Source organism: Eretmochelys imbricata, chromosome 3 (genome assembly GCF_965152235.1).
Source record: "Eretmochelys imbricata isolate rEreImb1 chromosome 3, rEreImb1.hap1, whole genome shotgun sequence".
NCBI lineage: Eukaryota > Metazoa > Chordata > Testudines > Cheloniidae > Eretmochelys > Eretmochelys imbricata.
The window spans coordinates 150651463-150671159 of record NC_135574.1 but is presented as its reverse complement, the minus strand read 5'-3'; the positions used below and the strand labels follow the sequence as shown (position 1 = coordinate 150671159).

The following is a 19697-nucleotide window of genomic DNA, read 5'->3' as shown; positions in this document are numbered from 1 at the left end:
TCTAGGAAATTAAAAACAGGTTGGCAGGTCATCTCCCAGTTGAAACACAGTGTTGTCCTTCAACACCCCACCCTAAGGGTTTCCAGTTATCCCCTTTAGCACAGGAATTTGCGGGGCTGGGCCCCTGAACAGTCAAAGCCTTTGCCAGCTGGCCTCTCACCCTAGGTGAAGGCTCTTTTGATAACGTCCTTTTGGAGTGGGTAAGGTAAGCCAGGTTCACCCTCTTCACTGGGCTCTGGTCCAGGGTCCAATGTTGGGCAGCTCCAACTGGTACAGTGAGATGTGAAGCAGCTGCCTCTGCCTCCAGGACCACTTCCTACCCCAACTTCCTTTGGCTTCCCAAAGCAAATCATTTCAGTTTAGTCTCTGACCCACATGCTCAGTCACCGGCCTCTCCTTTGTATGTTTGTAAAGGTCTGTGGTGGTAGGTCTCAAGCAATGAGCTCCTGGGCAGTACTTTCCCCTAAGAATGGCCATCTGCTTGCTTCTGCTGCCCCCCTTTGAGCTTCCCTCCTCTCTGTCTTTTATAAGACCCAAGCTGGCTTTGAGAAGTCAACCATCCAAATAAGGTGTCATGAGGTGACCAGACCCCATAGTGTCCCAGCTGCTAAATGAAGAGCTGCCTCCTTAGCTTGGAAGGACTGGTGGCCCTGCAACAGATAGTGAGATAAAAAGGCTCTAGGTCAGGAGGGAGCCATGGCTCCCAGGGAATCTGAGAAACCATTGAGAACAGGATCCTTCAGCAACAGATTGTCGAGAAGCTGCCTAGGTAGCTGGACCTCCAGATGAAGAGGATCATAGAGCATGAGTTGCAAAATAGCGTACAAGAGAGGTGTAGTAGGAAGCAGGAAGGATAGGGAGTAGTTCCAACTAGTTCATATAGGGTTCATGTATTGGAACCAAGAGGAGTGGGCCTGGGTTCCCCTACTAATCCCAGCAGAGGGATTATTAAAGACTGTGGAGAAAAGGGGGGCCTGAAACCCAAAAGACCAGAGACTATCAACCCTTCGCTATGGTTGCCAGCTTCCTGACCCACTGGACTCTTTCCTGCCCCAAGAGGGGAGACTACTAATGAACCAACCAGAGGGTTGGAGTCATAGCAAGGAACTGCCAGACAAGGGACTAAATGGTGATTCCCAAAAAAAAGGGAAAACTGAGTTAGACTTGCCCAAACTGTACTATAAATGTACTATAGAAACTCTATGCATAGAAATTTCATGCTGAATAATGAGAGTATAGCAGTAGGAATATACTACTGACCACCTGACCAGGATGGTGATTGTGAATGCTCAGGGCGATTAGAGATGCTACAAAAGCAGAAAACCTAGTAATAATGGGGGATTTCAACTATTCCCATATTGACTAGGTGTATGTCACCTCAATACAGGATACAGAGGTAGATTTCTAGACACCATTAATAACAGCTTCTTAGAGCAACTAGTCCTGGAACCCACAAGGAGAGAGGCAATTCTTGATTTAGTCCTAAGTGGAGCACAGGATCTGGTCCAAGAGGTGAATATAACTGAACTGCTTGGTAATAGCAACTATAACATAATTCAATTTAACATCTTTCTAGGAGGGAAAATACCAAAGAAACCCACCGCAGTAGCATTTAATTTCAAAAAGGGAAACTTCACAACAATAAGGAAGTTAGTTAAACAGACATTAAAAGGAACAATCAAAAGAGTGAAATGCCTGCAAACTTTTAAAAACCACCATAACAGAGGCTCTAACCAGATGCATAACAGAATCAAACAAAATTAGTAAGTGGACCAAAAAAAATACTGCCATGGATAAACAGCAGAGTAAAGGTGGCAGATAGAGACAAAAACGTGTCCTGTAAAAATTGGAAGTCAAATGCTATTAAGGAAAATAGAAAGGAGCATAAACTCAGGAAAGTCAAATATAATTAGGCACGCTAAAAAAGAATATGAAGAGCAACTAGCAAAAGACACAAAAACAATAAGCACTCAAAGAAGACAAGGCTACTGCGGAGAAACTAAATGAATTCTTTGCCTTAGTCTTCACTACAGATGATGTGAGGGAGATTCCCTCATCTGACACATTCTTTTTAGGTGACAAATTTGAGGAACTGTCCCAGACTGAGGTGTCAATAGAGAAGCTTTTGGAACAAATTGATAAATTAAACAGTAATAAGAAGTCACCAGGACCAGATGGCATTCAACTAGGAGTTCTGAAGGAACTCATACATGAAACTGTAGAACTGCTAACCGTGATATGTAATCTAGCACTTAAATCAGCCTCTCTACCAGATTATTGGAGGATCGCTAATATAATGCTGATATTTAAAAATACACTCCAGAGGTGATCCTGGCAATTAAAGACTGGGTAATTCTAACTTAAATACCAGGCAAATTGTTTTAAACTACAGTAAGGAACAGAACTATCAGACACACAGATGAACACAGTATGTTGGGGAAGAGTCAACACAGCTTTTGTAAAGGAAAACCATGCCTCACCAATCTATTAGAATTCTTTGAGGGTGTCAACAAGCCTGTGGACAAAGGTGATCTAGCTGATGTAGTGTACTTGGGCTTTCAAAAAGCATTCAACAAGGTCCCCTCAGCAAAGGCTTTTCAGCAAAGTAAATAGTCATGAGATAAGAGGGAAAGTCCTCTCCTGGATCAGTAACTGTTTAAAAGACACGAAACAAAGGGTAGGAATAAATCATCCATTTTCATAGTGGAAAGAGGTAAATAGAGGGATCCCCGAAAGATCTGTACTTTTCAACATATTCATAAACAACCTGGAAAAGGGGGTGAAAAGGAGGTCATAACATTTGCAGATGATACAAAATTACTCAAGATAGTTAAGTCCAAAGTTGACTGCGAAGAGTTACAAAAGGATCTTATAAAACTGGGTGACTGGGCAACAAAACAGCAGATGAAATTCTATGTTGATAAGTGCAAAATAATGTACATGGGAAGAATAATCCCAATTATACATACAAAATGGTGGATCTAAATTAGCTGTTACCACTCATGAAAGAGATCTTGGAATCATCTTAGATGGTTCACTGAAAACACCTGCTCAGTGTGCAGAGACAGTCAAAAGAGTAACAGAATGCTAGGAATCATTAGGAAAGGGATAGAAGATAAGACAGGAAATTTCATAATGCCACTATATAAATCCATGGTATGCCCACACCTTGAATACTGTGTGCAGTTCTGGTTCCCCCAACCCAAAAAAGGTATATTAGAATTGGAAAAGGTACAGAAAAGGGCAAAGAAAATGTTCAGGGGTACAGAACAGCTTCCTAGGGGGAGAGATGAAAAAGATTGGGACTGTTCAGCTTCATAAAAAGAGACAACTTAGTGGAGGGATTGTGATAAAGGTCTATGAAATCATGGATGCTGTGGAGAAAGTGAGTAAAAGTGTTATTTACCCCTTTGCATAACACATGAACCAATGAAATCAATAGGCAGCAGTTTAAAAACAAATATAAGGAAGTACTTCTTCACACAACGAACAGTCAATCTGCAGAACTTGTTGACAGGGGATGTTGTGAAGGCTAAAATGATAACTGGGTTCAAAAAATAATTATATAAATTCATGGTGGCTAGATCCATCAATGGGTATTAACCAAGATGGTCAGGGATGTAACCCCCTGTTCAGTTGTCTCTAAACCTATGACTGCCAGAAGCAGGGATTGGACAATAGGGATCACTTGATAATTGCCCTGCTCTGTTCATTTTTTCTGAAGCATCTGGCTCTGACCACTTTTGGAAGATAGGATACTGGGTAAGATGGACCACTGGTATAACCCAGTATGGCCATTCTTATGTTCACACCCCACCATGATGGGGTGCCAGTCAACGAAAGCAGTTCCAGACACAGGGTTAGGCGAAAATACCATGCCTTCCTAAATGGGCTGCTAATGCAGACAGACACTTCATAAAGATTCTGTGTCCAATGGAAAGACCAAATGGTAGAACCTTGTACTGAAAATTGTTTTGATTGAGTGTAAACCAAAGATACTTGTGATGTGATGATATTATAGAAATATACATCCTTCAGACTGATGGTTGCAAAACCAAACTAGAGTCGAAAGGGAAGGGATAATAGATGCTAGAGTTAACATTCCGACCTGGAATTTCCTGCTATGTGTCTAATTTCCTTGAATCTAACATCAGTCAAAGTCCTCCATCTTTCTTTGATATCAGAAGATAGCAGGAATAAAAACCATGGCTTCTGAACTCTCTCAGGAATTCCTCTATTGTCCTGCTTGTATTAGAACATGGATTTTTGCTCTTAACACTCCTTTTTGAGAGGGGTCCCTGAATGGAGAAGTTGGGGTGGAGGGTTGGAAAGAGGAAAGTTGTCAAACTGAATGCTATAACCTTCCTTTATTATCTCTAAAATCCAGTTGTCCATAGAAAAGAGACAGATGGTCTTCAAAGGGTTAGGAAGCAGGTAAATCACAGATTGATTTGCACCTCTCAATCCTTATGTCAGATCTGTGAGCTAACATTTGACAAAGATTACATTAGTCTTCATCCAAGGTTTGAAGGATCTCTTTCTCTGTTTAGATTGTGAAGAAGACTGTTATCAGGACCCCCTACTCTTTTCTCAAGACTAAATATGTGTTTCCCATATGCACATTTCATTAATGGATGCTGTGAAGGGATCTACAGACCCTACACAAAACACAGGCAGGAAAGGATTAAGAACCTTCCCTGCCAGCAGACTGCCAAACTACACCCCAGCTCAGCTGTGAGAAATGCCAATTATGGAGAGACACCCACAGCTGCCTGACTAATGATGGCAAGCCTAACTACAAAGAGGGAGAAACAGTAAGAAAAGGAGCAGAAGAACTAGGGATTGCTAAGGAGTAACGGTTTTCTACCAGCCACCCAAAGAAGTTTCCACCTGTCTGCCTCTGAGAGACTAGTAACCCCTTTGGAGGGGCAAAGGGGTAAATGAAGATAAAAGCTCAGATAATCAAGAGCCTTTTAAAGACTCTTTTTTATGTTTATAGACTCTGCCTTTTTCTTGCTAATTTGATTTGAACAATTGTTGGCCAGGTTAAGAAGTGATATAGACAGCATGAAGTGGAACTTCTGCACAAGGCTGGTTTCATCACAGCTGACAGGTGTCCTTGCACTTCATGCACTCAAATTTGGAGTATTTTGGCCAGCAGTATCCATATGTCATTAAGATGTAGTGATCACCCTCTGATAACTTCACTTTATTTTTTTCCCCTTTTCCCTACCCTCTCCAGGGATCACCTCCTTGTAGTGGTGGAGAGGCTTGTGTGTCTCAATGACCCCGAGAACAAGATCCAAGAAAAAATTATTTCATACAAACAGATGGAGAAAACTGCTTCATGAAGCTAGGGTGAGATTTTGTTTGAAAATATCTGTCCCTGTAATGTCCATGTCACAACATTAACATAAGGAGTGAGAGAATTCATGACAAGAGATAAGATCACTAGCTCCAATATGAAGTATGTAAGTATAAAGGCATAGTTTTGAATAATCTATTTTACACATAATCTATTTTACATATATAAAACCATTGTTTTATTAAACTGTTGTGTCATTAAGATGTAGCGATCACCCTGTTATAACCTCACTTTATTTTTTTCCCCTTTTCCCTACCCTCTCCATGGATCACCACCTTGTAGTGGTGGAGAGGCTTGTGTGTCTCAATGACCCCGAGAACAATGCTGCCTGGAGTCATGTACTCCCTCAGGGTCACCCATGGCAGAACAGTCAAGGGTGAGGTTCCAGATAGAGTGTGATCCAAGAAGTCCCTAGCAGCAGAGCAGACGGAGGATAACTGCACAATGGAGATGAAACTGTTGTGTAATGTTACAACAGCTGTGAAGGTGGATGAAGGCTGCAGCAGACAGAGGATCTCCAATCGTCATGGTGTCCATGCCATTGGTTTCAGGTCCTCTATCTGTCAAGGATAGTGTGGTGATTGTTGTGCACCAGTCTCACCACTTTAAAAGAAGTCCCACACAGGCATCTTCCAGTTTTGGGGAAAATAACATTTGCACAAGTCAAAAGTCCAGTGGCGATAGGCAAGTGATGATGGGAACAGGACAGTGAAATCCAGAAGTTCCTAGTCACAGACCCACACACAGGAGGTGGGTGTGTGATACAGTCATCTTGCTCGAGGATTGAGGCAGGTCAAGCATCTTGGCAGCTGCATCCATGACTGAGAAGTCCTTTTTAAGATCCACTCTGCTCACCCCACATGGGGAGGGGGTTAGAAAAGGTACCCTAAAAATTGTCTTGCCTTTGTTTTTCCTGGCTGAACAGCTGCATCCAGCAGGATTACCACCTCAACAGTCGAAAATGAAAGAAACTTTTCAACTTTGGAACTTGGAATGTACATACCCTGATGGACAACTCAAACAATGACCGACCAGAGCGACGTACAGGCATTATTGCTTGTGAATTGAGTCGGTTTAACATCAGTATTGCTGCTTTGTCTGAAACTAGAAGAGCTGATGAAGGACAGGTGAGGGAGGAAAAAGGAGGCTATACTTACTTCTGGAAGGGAAAATCTGTAGATGAACCCCGATTTCATAGAGTGGGTTTTGCTATAAAGAACAAGCTTGAAAGGTGCCTCTCTGAGGTAACAGCTGGCATCAATGAGCAGTTTATGACAGGTTTCAGAGTAGCAGCCGTGTTAGTCTGTATTCGCAAAAAGAAAAGGAGTACTTGTGGCACCTTAGAGACAAAAAAATTTATTTGAGCATAAGCTTTCGTGAGCTACAGCTCACTTCATCAAATGCATGAAGCTGTAGCTCACGAAAGCTTATGCTCAAATAAATTTGTTAGTCTCTAAGGTGCCACAAGCACTCCTTTTCTTTTTGAGCACTTTATGACACTCTGAGGCTCACCAAAAATCAACTGGCAACTATTGTGAGCACCTATGCACCAACACTGGATGCCGATGAGAATGTAAAGAAAGATTTTTATTCTCAGTTGGAAACTATTTTATGAGAGACCCCTACAGAAGACAAGATCATCCTTCTGGGGGATTTCAGTGCACGTATTGGACGAGAGTCAGACCTGTGGAAAGGAACAATCAGGAAAGAAGGAGTTGCCAAAACAATTCAAATGGAATTCTACTCCTGACCAAGTGTGCTGAACATGAATTTATTATTATGAAAACTCTTTTCCGACAAAAGGAAAAGTTCAAAACATCTTGGAGACACCCATGGTCAAAGCGCTGGCATCTCCTCGAGAGTTCGTGCCCGAGATTGTAGTGACGTACTTCTCACAAGAACAATGACAAGTGCTGATGACTGTTGCACTGATCATCGCCTTATTCGATCCACAATGAAAATTAAGATTGCTCCCAAATGGATGCTGCAAAAGAAGCAGGTCAGGCGCAAGTTGAAGGTTCAAGATTGAAGGACCCTATTAAGCATGACCACTTCCAAGCAGTCTTAGAAGAAAAGCTCCCATCAGAGTTTCCAGAAGAAATTGAGGAACATTGGATCCAGTTGAAAGCAGTAATCATTAATGCCTGTGAGGAAACCATAGGCTACCAAACCAGAAAATATTAGAACTGGTTTGACGAGAATGATACTGAAATTGAGCAACTCATCAACGAGAAGAAAATGACATTTCGCACTTGGCAGAACAACATAAATTGTAATATAAAAAGAGAAGCCCATGCCAAGGTGAGGGCAGAAATACAATGTAAAACTAAAGAACAAATGGTGGACTGAGAAAGCGCAAAAACTCCAACATCTCATGGACATCCACAATACATGTGGTTTCTTTAGTGCCACGAAAGCTGTTTATGGGCCAATTTGTCATGGTATGAATCCTCTTCACTCTAAAGATGGAACCACACTTCTGAAGGACAATGAAGCCATCAATGCTCGCTGGAAAAAACATTTTGAAGATCTCCTTAACCGTAATTCTATGGTTACAGATGAAGTCTTTGAGCAAATCCTGCAATGACCATTTCGGGATGAGCTCGGAGACCCTCCCAATTTATATGAGGTACACAATTTCACCAAGCAGATGAAGAACGACAAGGCAGCAGGTCTAGATGGGATCCCTGCTGAAATCTTTAAAAATGGTGGACCAGAGCTAATTCGGCAGCTTTATCTGCTTATCCTTAAAATCTGGATAAAGGAGGAGATTGTCTCCTTCTTCAAGAAAGGGGATAAAGTGGATTATGGAAATTATTGTGGTATCTCCCTCCTAGTCTTTGCAGGCAAAGTTCTGGCACAGATCCTTGCAACCTGCCTTCTGCCCCTATCAGAAGAAATCTTACTGGAGTCACAGAGTGGTTTCCGACCATACTGTGGAACTGTGAATATGTGCTTCACAGCACGGCAGCTGCAAGAAAAGTGTCAGGAGCAAAACCGACCACTATATATGACTTTTATTGATCTAACTAAAGCCTTTCATTCAGTGAATCGTTGTGCCCTCTGGACTGTACTTTCTAAGATTGGATGTCCTGATAAATACATTGATGTCCTAAAATTGCTTCATGATAACATGAAAGTGACTGTTCTGAGCAGCACTGGCTCCCAGAGTGAACCTTTCAAAGTACAAACAGGAGTCAAACAGGGCTGTATCATTGCTCCAACCATGTTTGTGGTTTTTACTGCTGTCATTCTTTAACTAATTTCTGGGAAGTTTACAGCTGGCGTTGAAATCATTTACAGAATGGAGGGAAACCTGTTCAGGCTTAGCAGAATTGATCCAGAAATTGATCCAGAAATTGATCCAGAAATTCAACATCGCCTGAGCTGTGCCAGTGTAGCTTTTTCTCGTTTACGCCACAGGGTTTTTGAAGATCACAACATTCAAACAGACACCAAGCTCCTTATTTATCAAGCCGTTATTCTCCCAGCACTGTTGTATGGGTCCAAAACTTGGAAAACCTATAGACACCACTTGAAAGTCCTTGAGAGGCACCATCAACACTGCCTTCATAAGATTCTGAAGATCAAATGGGAAGACAGGTGCACCAATATTAGTCTTCTGGAAGTAGCAAAGACCACCAGTATCGAGGCAATGACCATCCATCAGCAATTCCCCTGGATTGGTCACATTGTCCGGAATCCAGATCATTGCCTCCCAAAACAGGTTATGTTCTCTCAGCTGAAAAAAGGGTATCGTAACCTGGGTGCATAATGGAAGCGTTATAAGGACTTGCTGAAGGACAACCTAAAAAGTGTAATATTGACATTGACACTTGGGAGACACTTGCCCAGGATCGCTTAAAATGGAGTGAAGTCCTACGTGATGGTCCCCTGCATTTTGAACTTGCTCGCCGACAAGCCGAAGAGGACAAGAGGCACAGGAGAAAGGAGAGACTGATTTCCAGTCATGATCAACAGCCTCCTGCTGAGCCTGAAAACATCTGCCCTCATTGTAATAGAACTTGTGGTTAAAGGATTGGCTTTATTAGCCACCTGAGGACCCATAACTCCCATGGAAGATGATCATACCCGGTAACGAGTGATCGCCCATCATCATCATCATCTCAACTTTTTGAGAGTATAAACTTTTGAGGTCAGGGACTATGTTTGTATCACACCAAGCACATTTTGAGGACTACCTGAAACAAACAGATAAAATTGCCAACCACAAATTGTACAACCTCTGCTTTTCTCAGAAGGCTGCTTCTAATCTATACATATATGCATACATAGACATATATATTCCCCCCCTGTTCTTACCTGTGCTGGGAAGTGATAAAGGAAGTTAAGCAGCTGGTATCCTGGGTCACTAATTTGATAATATGCTGCCCTAATTACACAGTGTAATGAAGACTGTTGCATGCGCAACAAATCTAGCAACCAAAGTTCTACAGGTCCTTTTGCATTCACTGGAGTGTCTAACTGAAAAATTTAATAGAAGTGAAATGTACACAATTATATGTAGCTACCAAATCCCTATTATTTATTACTGTGTTATAAATGTTATATAGTTATTGTTTTGATTTTAAATATCAATAAACATATTACCAAATATGTAGAGTTTATTCTGATCTTTTTTTAAAGAAATCATGTAATTAACTATTAATTCATAATTAACTTAGTTTAACCATCTACTTGTGTGCATTCAGCAAAAGAATGGCTTCTCATATAATAAGGTTACTGAAAAAAATAAACAATGAAACATTTAAAATTAATAATAAATTGAGAAGAAATTAGCAGTATTACTGGAATTTTCTCTCCTTCTCTTGATATGACTGCCATTATGCGATCATAATCCTTTGGGTGAAACTCCACTTCATTTATATTGTCAGATACGGCAGGCATATGTGGCTAGAAGGATAATTTAGAAAGTAATTCAATGTAAACATTTAATATTAACAGACATATAAGAAAAATAACTATTGACTTGATCCTGCAAGGAAGTTCACAAACGGAGTTTTATACTGCACAGATTATGTAGCAGGATCATGTCATTATGCACTAAATGTAGAATTTTTAAGTTACTTTCTGTGCGTTTGTTTTACAGTAAAATTTACAGTAAAATCTAAAGTCTGAGAAGCAGCTGAAAATCTTGCTCTGAATGAGGTTTTCAAGAAGAATTTGTTACATTTACAGTTTACTTTGCCTTTGCTTTTTGCATATTTTATTTATTTAAATATTTCTTTCAAAGCTTTTTTTGGTAGCGTACTAATTTTAAAATAGTCACTCAAGACTTACCTGAATGGTGTGTGAATCACTTGCTTGTCCAAGAATTTCAAGAAGGGCAGGATCAGAGATAAAGAAGAATCTGGGAAACAGTAGCCTTTTCTTCTCTAAATATCTTAAATATTGTGCAAGATTTTCATTACAAAATGTATTGTACATGAAATTGTGAATCAGACTGTGAAATATTATATCATTTAAAAAAACCCACCATTTTCTTCATCCTTCCTAAACCTATCACTCTAACACTCAATTTAGAAAAAGATTTAAACAAATGCTTGAGTATACCTCTATTCAGGATAGCACTTTAAGCATATGCTTAATTTAAAGCACATAGTTAAGTGCTGTCCTGAATAGGGCAGCTTTCACAAATCAGGGCTTAAAATATTAAAAGCCATAGCTCACTGCCACAATACTATGTGCCAGGGTGAACTGTTTTAAAGCAAAGTAATTTAAATCACCAATTATAATCATGATTTAAATTGGCTATTAGGAAATATTGATTTAAATTATTTATTTTAATCCTGTTTTGCATTTTTACTTTTTAGTTGTTTTCCTAAAGAAAGGATTATTCTTATTGGTTGGCAACCATTAAAACATGTTGATATGCAACTAAATACAGCCTTTGCACTAAATGGGTGCTTTTTTTTTGCTAACCAGGAGGATATTATATTTTTATACACTTATTTAGCAATTATAGAGTTTAACATACATTTATTCAGATTCTTAATATTTACAGTTTTTATTATGTTAGAAAATGGCAAATGACACATTTGTTATTTACTAGATTAACTTTTTACTCATGATTTGTGTCAAGCTGTGTTTGGATGCAAACTGAAGTTCCATTAATTTTTTAAAAAACAGCATTTAAAATTGTTTTTATCAGTTGAATAAAACTACCTTAAATGTGCTAGATAGATTAGAAACCAGTAAGTTATCAAAACTTGTTTTGTTTTTTAAACTGATTTATTAAACAAAGGAAGTATATTATCTGTAGTAAGTGAATTGAACTGATTCCTTCGGGTCAGCCGGTCATTCAAGACTTCAGAACTAGTAGATCTCATACTCTCACACTTTCATGCACAGTTCAGAAGAGAAAAACAAGTTTTCCTGCTTTTTCAACACCCAATCAGTTTCTCATCTTTGAACTAGTCATTGAACTGAACTAGTTGAAAAAAACTGAAATAAAGAAAATATTCTCTCTGTGCCTACAGAAGAAGCTGCTTCTTTCAAAAGCTGGTTTGACACTTCAACAAACTCTGTTTGCAGGTGCTTTGTCAGTGATTTCCATTAGTTCAGTGGTCTGACTTTAAAATTTCAGCAGCTACCCATACTGCTTGAATATTATTTTTTATTTAATGTAAATGCTTTTACTATAATCTATTAAGTTTAGGTCTTGATTTAGGTTGACAATTTCAAATTTAATTTTAAATGCGTTTTTTAGAAAGAAAAATGTGTTTCCATTAAAAATAAGATTTTAATTTTTTTCATAATTGAATTTTTTCCACCCTGCTCTGTGCTAATGCCTAGAAAGAAAGATGCTTACCAATAACTGTAGTTCTTTGAGTAAATTCTGTTGTACAGATTCTTGTTCTTGGGCACAACTGGACCATCAGGGTATGTCTACACTGCAGTTAAACACCTGCAGCTGGCCTGGGTCAGCTGATTCGGGCTAGTGGGCTCAGGCTGTAAAACTGTGGTGTAGATATTCAGGCTCAGGCTGGAGCCCAGGCTCTGGGACTTTCACCTCTCAAGGGGTCCCAGAGCTTGGGCTCCAGCCCTAACCCAAATGTCTACATCACAATTTTACAGCCCCACAGCCCAAGCCCTGAGACCCTGTGTCAGCTGACACGGGTCAGTCATTGGTGTTTAATTACTGTGTAGACATACCCTCTGTGTTAAAGTCAGAAACATATGGAAAGTTGTGGCTATGTCCACACTTGGAACTAGGGGTGTGATTCCCATCCGACTTTGAAGATGTGTAGACATCCTAGAAGTAGGTTTCATCAAGTCAGCATGTTAAAAATAGTAGTGCAGCTGTGGTAGAATGGGTGGCAGAGAGCAGTGGCAGAGGCTAGCCACAAGTATGTACCTACCGCGTCCAGGCAGATGTGCACTTAGAGTGGCTATCCCATGTCACAGCTCACTGCTGCCTGTGATAAAGTGGCTAGGCTATTTTTAGTGGGCTACCTCGATGACATCTGGAGCGAGGATGTCTATGCAAGTTGGAAATGTCGCCTTCAACTCCAAATACAGACATACCCCATGACTGCTGGGGTCACACAAATGCCTTTCTGGCAACAAAGAATACTTATAACAGGATCACAGGCCCAGTGCAGCAAATCATTTAAACTGAATTCAGGACTTCAAGAGCTAATGTCCTGTGTTCATTTAGTTCCTTACATCAGAATCTATGTATGATACTTCAAAGAAGTGGGAAGGCAGTTTGGGTGTCTAAACCTATCTGAATATCTATACTTACTGTAGTAACACTTTCTCCTTTGGATGTTATTAGTACAGATTCCTATTCTTGGGAGATTATCTAGCCACCCAATTGCTGAAGGAATTTTGAATACAAATAATAAAATGAAGATTGCAATACTGCTCTTCTAGAGACAGACTACAGTATATTAATGTGTGTGACAACCTTATAAAAATAACTTCTATGTTTAACACTTTTAGCTCTTTGATTTGTAATTAAAATAAAACATTACTGACTTTATATAACTGTATAACGTAATCATGTATTCAAAAAAATTTCTTACCCTGTAAGTGATTTCTGACACACCTCCAACTGTTCATGTAAATGAGGCAGAAGCTGTCCCATAGTCTCATCTCCAACACAACAGTTAACAACATTAGGATTCTCGTGAGCTCGTTGCATTATTTTTATCCATGATTTGTCAATGTTCTGAAAACGTTTTGCTTCCTAAGCATAATTTAAATCAACACGGTAACACATTCTTTTGTAAACTGGTATTTAGTTAAGTTTTTACAATATAAATATGAGTAAGTATTATAGATTTACCTGAGGTAATTGCTTTGCAATATCTCCCCCAACAAAAACAGCTTCAAGATAAATCCATAGGTTTTGAACCACCAACCACTCTTCAATGATATCACTGGAGGTGCTCAGTTTGTACACCCAGTTCTGAATATCTTTTTTAAATGGTATATTATATCTGAAACCAGGGATGAAAAATAAGAATAACTTTAAATTAAAGTATAAAGAAAAATATTTATAGAGGGAGTGAAACAAAATATGGATAAATTAGAGAACAAAAATGATCTCTTAAAAACTTGAATAAACAAATGTAATTTTATTCAAATGTATCAAGAGAATAGATTGCTATATGTTTGTGAGCTGAAAGAAGTTATCTGTAGTAACATTATTAATGTACCAACATCTACACAATACAGTAACATTTCATCCACATTTATTGCTGATTAAGTGTCAATCTAATAACATGTATCAGAGGGGTAGCTGCGTTAGTCTGGATCTGTAAAAGTGGCAAAGAGTCCTGTGGCACCTTATAGACTAACAGACGTATTGGAGCATGAGCTTTCGTGGGTGAATACCCACTTCTGGAGCATAAGCTTTCGTGGGTGAATACCCACTTCGTCGGACAAAGTGGGTATTCACCCACGAAAGTTTATGCTCCAATATGTCTGTTAGTCTAAAAGGTGTCATAGGACTCTTTGCCACTTCGAATAACATGGTTGAAAATTTAATTATGGTGTGTTTATTATCAACATTTACAAAAATTAGCAAATCCACAAAAAATTCACTTAAGAATTACCTGTTACTAAGTAAAGAGCCCAAGATCATTAAACTGTCCTCCATAAGTGTAATAATTTCTGCTGATTCAGCTCCCTTTAACAGTAGCTCTCCTCTCGCTTTAAATGGTGAAAAACTCAAATTCTGGCCTCCCCAACTTTCAATTATCTGAGACAATTTAGCTTCAATATCCTTTTCCTTTATAGCAGATATACAGATATCCTGCAAAGTAAAAAAAAACAGTTTTTAAATCTTCATTATCCAGATGTGAAACCTTTCCTAATACAGTAAAAGCTGTGTTATCTGAAAAGGGGGGTGGGGTGGTGAGGGAGAGAGACAAGATGCATCAATGCCCAAAACCCCTGCAATGGCAGGGAAATGATGAAATGAGATATACACAGATAATCCTAGCAAATGATTCACACCCATATGCTGCAAAGGAAGTTGAACCCACCCACAAAGTTACTAAAAATCTCACCTCTGGGAACATTCCTTCTTAGCCCTACATATGGTGATCAGTTAGACCCTGAGCAGGTGAGCATGAACTAGACAAGCCAAGCACTTGAAATAGAGAATGCTCAGTGCCACCTCAGAGCCCTGGCACATGCTGCCCAGTGTTTCAGCTCCAGCCATGGACATCACTGCCACTTCAGAGGAAGGAGATTAAAAGAATAAATTGGGGAGAATCCCTTCCAGACACCTGCTGGTTGCTGGTGGAAAGCCTGAAGCAAGAGCTTAACGAACATACAATATAAATGGGAATTGAGCCCCAAGGCTACTGAGTCCTGCCCCCTACCATCACAAGCAACCCTGTCATACAATCACACTCTAAATCTGCCCAGCTCTCTCTTGAAATTAATTAGGTTGTTTTCCCCCACAACTCCCAGAACCTCACCCTTCCAATGGTTAGAAACTTTCTAATTTCCAGCCTGAATTTGTTCATGGCCAGTTTACATCCATTTGTTTTGTACCAACATCATTCTTTAGCTTAAATAGCTCTTCACTGTCCCTGGTATTTAACACTTTAATGTATTTATAGAGAGAAATGAATCACATCCCCTCTCAGTGTTCTTTTTGCTAGACTAAACAAGCCAAGTTCTTCCAGTTTCTTCTCATAAAATAGATCATCCATTCCCCAGTCATCCTCATAGCTTTTCTCTGTACCTGTTCCAGTTTGAATTCATCTTTCTTGAACATGGGTGACCAGAATTGTACACAGTATTCCAAACAAGAACTTACCTTACCAGTGCCCTGTGCCTTTTTTCACAGCCACATCTCCTTAATAGCTCACAGTCATCCTCTGATCACCCACACAGACAGATCTCTGTCCTCCTCTATAGTTTCCAACTGATGGGCACTTAGCTTGTAGCAGAAATTCCTATTAGATTCTAAGTGCATGACCTTGCACTTTGTACTATTGAATTTCATCCCATTTCTGTGACTCCAGTCTCCAAGATTATCCAGATCTTCCTGTATAATGCTCCAATTCTCTTCTGTATTGATAATATCTCCCAACTTTTTGTCCTTGGCAAATTTCATTAGCACATTCCTACTCTGTGTGCCAAGGTCATTAATAAAAAGATTGAATAAGAATGGTCTCAAGACCAATCCCTGAGAAACTACACTAGTAATCTCCTTACAGTCTGATAATTCACTTACAGCATAACCCATTGCTTTCTCCCCCTTATCAAATTCCTTATCCACCTTACAGTGCTGTATTAATCCACATCTTCCCTAATTTAACTATTAATTTTCCATGAGGTACCATGTGAAATACTTTACTGAAACTCAAATATATTAGATTCACTACACTTCCCATATCTAAAAAATCAATTATTTTCCCAAAGAAAGAAATCAGGTTATTCTGAAATGATATACCTTTCGTAAATCTCTGTTGCACTACATCCCTTTTACCAATTACCTCCATAAGTTTAATTTTTATTTCCTTCACCGTTTGTTCTAAAGCCTTGCATGCTACTGAGGTCAGAATAAGAGATCTGTAATTGTCCAGATCACCTTTTTTCCCTTTTCTTAAATATAGATAAAATGATAGCTAATCTCAGTCATATTGTACTACCACTGAAAACACAGATGTATTAGCAAAAAGAAAAGGAGCACTTGTGGCACCTTAGAGACTAACCAATTTATTTGAGCATAAGCTTTCGTGAGCTACAGCTCACTTCATCAGATGCATACTGTGGAAAGTGTAGAAGATCTTTTTATATACACACAAAGCATGAAAAAATACCTCCTCCCACCCCACTCTCCTGCTGGTAATAGCTTATCTAAAGTGATCACTCTCCTTACAATGTGTATGATAATCAAGTCGGGCCATTTCCAGCACAAATCCAGGTTTTCTCACACCCAGAATCACAGTCGATGAATCTGGTTTTGATTATCCTTCCATTTAAATTTAAAATGAAGGAACTCATGATCACTTGATCTAAGGGTTATTTTCTACAACCAGCTCTTCTATGATGTCCTCTCTATTTTCCAAAACCAAGTCTAAAATTGCATCACCTCTTGTTGGTTTGGTTACAGTTTGATGAAGAAAATTGTCTTCTATCACATCCAGGAATAACTGAGCTAACTTAGTAACATTTATTCTCCAATCTATGCTCAGGAAGTTAAAGTCTTCCATTACAAATCAATTCCCAATAGTAATAATATTAAAGAGATCTCTATCCATATCTAAGTCTGACCCTGGGGGCTACAGCAGACCTCTAACACTATCCCAACAAAACCTCTTTTACAATCCTTCTCCAAAGTGATTTTGAGCCAAACAGATCCAGTTTTGTCCATACTATCACTTCTTGTTTCTTTACACTTTACTACTTTGTCAATGTACAATGCTGTCCCACCACCTTTATCATTATCGCTAATCTCTCCTACATAGCATATACCTGTCAATACCTGTATTCCAGTCATGAGTGCTATTCCACCATGCTTCTGTAATCCTACTTAGGGCTGTTGATTAATCACAGTTAACTCAAGGAATTAACTCAAAAAATTAATTGCAATTAAAAAAATTTAATCACAGTTTTAATCGCACTGTTAAACAATAGAAAACCAATGAAAATGTATTAAATATTTTTGGATGCTTTCTACATTTTCAAATATATTGATTTCAATTACAACACAGAATACAAATATTTGCACTGTAAAAACGATAAAAGAATCAGTATTTTTCAGTTCACCTTACACGAGTACTCTAGTGCAATCTCTTTTTCATAAAAGTATAACTTATAAATGTAGACTTTTTTTGTTACATAACTGCACTCAAAAAACAAACAATGCAAAATTTTAAAGCCTACAAGTTCACCCAGTCCTTCTTCTCATTCAGCCAATCACTAAGACAAACAACTTTGTTTACATTTGCAGGAGATAATGATGCAGATACAGGTAAGTAACCGTTTTCATGTTCTCTCCACAGGTACTAATGCGGAGAGTGGACTAGATGACACATCTGAGGGAAGGGAACAGAAGAAGACTCCGCCGATTGGAAGGCATGAGATGCACTGTCCTAGGGTTGGGGGTTCCACGACCACCGCTCCCAAGAGAAGGAGGTGGGTGGTGGTGGTCGGGGACTCTCTCCTCAGGGGCACTGAGTCATCTATCTGCCACCCCGACCGGGAAAACCGAGAAGTCTGCTGCTTGCCAGGAGCTAGGATTCACGATGTGACAGAGAGACTGCTGAGACTCATCAAGCCCTTGGATCGCTACCCCTTCCTGCTTCTCCACGTGGGCACCAATGATACTGCCAAGAATGACCTTGAGCGGATCACTGCAGACTACGTGGCTCTGGGAAGAAGGATAAAGGAGCTTGAGGTGCAAGTGGTGTTCTCGTCCATCCTCCCCGTGGAAGGAAAAGGCCTGGGTAGAAACCGTCGAATCGTGGAAGTCAATGAATGGCTACGCAGGTGGTGTTGGAGAGAAGGCTTTTGATTCTTTGACCATGGGATGGTGTTCCAAGAAGGAGGAGTGCTAGGCAGAGACGGCCTCCACCCAACGAAGAGAGGGAAGAGCATCTTCGCAAGCAGGCTGGCTAACCTAGGGAGGAGGACTTTAAACTAGGTTCACTGGGGGAAGGAGACCAAAGCCATGAGGTAAGTGGGGAAGTGGGATACCAGGAGGAAGCATGAGCAGGAGCGCGCGAGAGAGCAGGTCTCCTGCCTCAAACTGAGAAAGAGGGACGATCAGCGAGTTATCTCAAGTGCCTATACACAAATGCAAGAAGCCTGGGAAACAAGCAGGGAGAACTGGAAATCCTGGCACAGTCAAGGAATTATGATGTAATTGGAATAACAGAGACTTGGTGGGATAACTCACATGACTGGAGTACTGTCATGGATAGATATAAATTGTTCAGGAGGGACAGGCAGGGCAGAAAAGGTGGGGGAGTTGCATTGTATGTAAGGGAGCAGTATGACTGCTCAGAGCTCAAGTATGAAACTGTAGAAAAACCTGAGTGTCTCTGGATTAAGTTTAGAAGCGTGAGCAACAGGGGTGATGTCGTGGTGGGAGTCTGCTATAGACCACTAGACCAGTGGGATGAGGTGGACAAGGCTTTCTTCCGGCAACTCACGGAAGTTACTAGATTGCAGGCCCTGGTTCTCATGGGAGACTTCAATCACCCTGATATCTGCTGGGAGAGCAATACAGCAGTGCACAGACAATCCAGGAAGTTTTTGGAAAGTGTAGGAGACAATTTCGTGGTGCAAGTGCTGGAGGAACCAACTAGGGGCAGAGCTCTTCTTGACCTGCTGCTCACAAATCGGGAAGAATTAGCAGGGGAACCTAAAGTGGATGGGAACCTGGGAGGCAGTGACCATGAGATGGTCAAGTTCAGGATCCTGACACAGGGAAGAAAGGAGAGCAGCAGAATACGGACCCTGGAATTCAGAAAAGCAGACTTTGACTCCCTCAGGGAACTGATGGGCAGGATCCCCTGGGAGAATAACATGAGGGGGAAAGGAGTTCAGGAGAGCTGGCTGTATTTTAAAGAATCCTTATTGAGGTTACAGGGACAAACCATCCCGATGTGTAGAAAGAATAGCAAATATGGCAGGCGACCAGTTTGGCTTAACAGTGAAATCCTTGCTGATCTTAAACACAAAAAAGAAGCTTTCCAGAAGTGGAAGATTGGACAAATGACCAGGGATGAGTATAAAAATATTGCTCGGGCATGCAGGAGTGAAATCAGGAAGGCCAAATCACACCTGGAGTTGCAGCTAGCAAGAGATGTTAAGAGTAACAAGAAGAGTTTCT

At 40.0% G+C, this 19697-nt stretch overlaps 1 protein-coding gene across 1 annotated transcript in view; it reads right to left on the bottom strand.

Annotated features, from left to right (window-relative positions):
* Positions 1–19697, bottom strand: part of DNAH8 (dynein axonemal heavy chain 8) — a 591778-nt gene that overhangs the window by 285801 nt on the left and 286280 nt on the right. The window contains exons 35-40 of the mRNA XM_077812184.1: positions 14452–14651; positions 13680–13833; positions 13417–13580; positions 10667–10769; positions 10175–10279; positions 9689–9850 (exon numbers count right to left, since the gene is read on the bottom strand). Coding sequence (XP_077668310.1) covers positions 9689–9850; positions 10175–10279; positions 10667–10769; positions 13417–13580; positions 13680–13833; positions 14452–14651 — 888 coding nt within the window. The remainder of the gene's footprint in view (positions 1–9688; positions 9851–10174; positions 10280–10666; positions 10770–13416; positions 13581–13679; positions 13834–14451; positions 14652–19697) is intronic.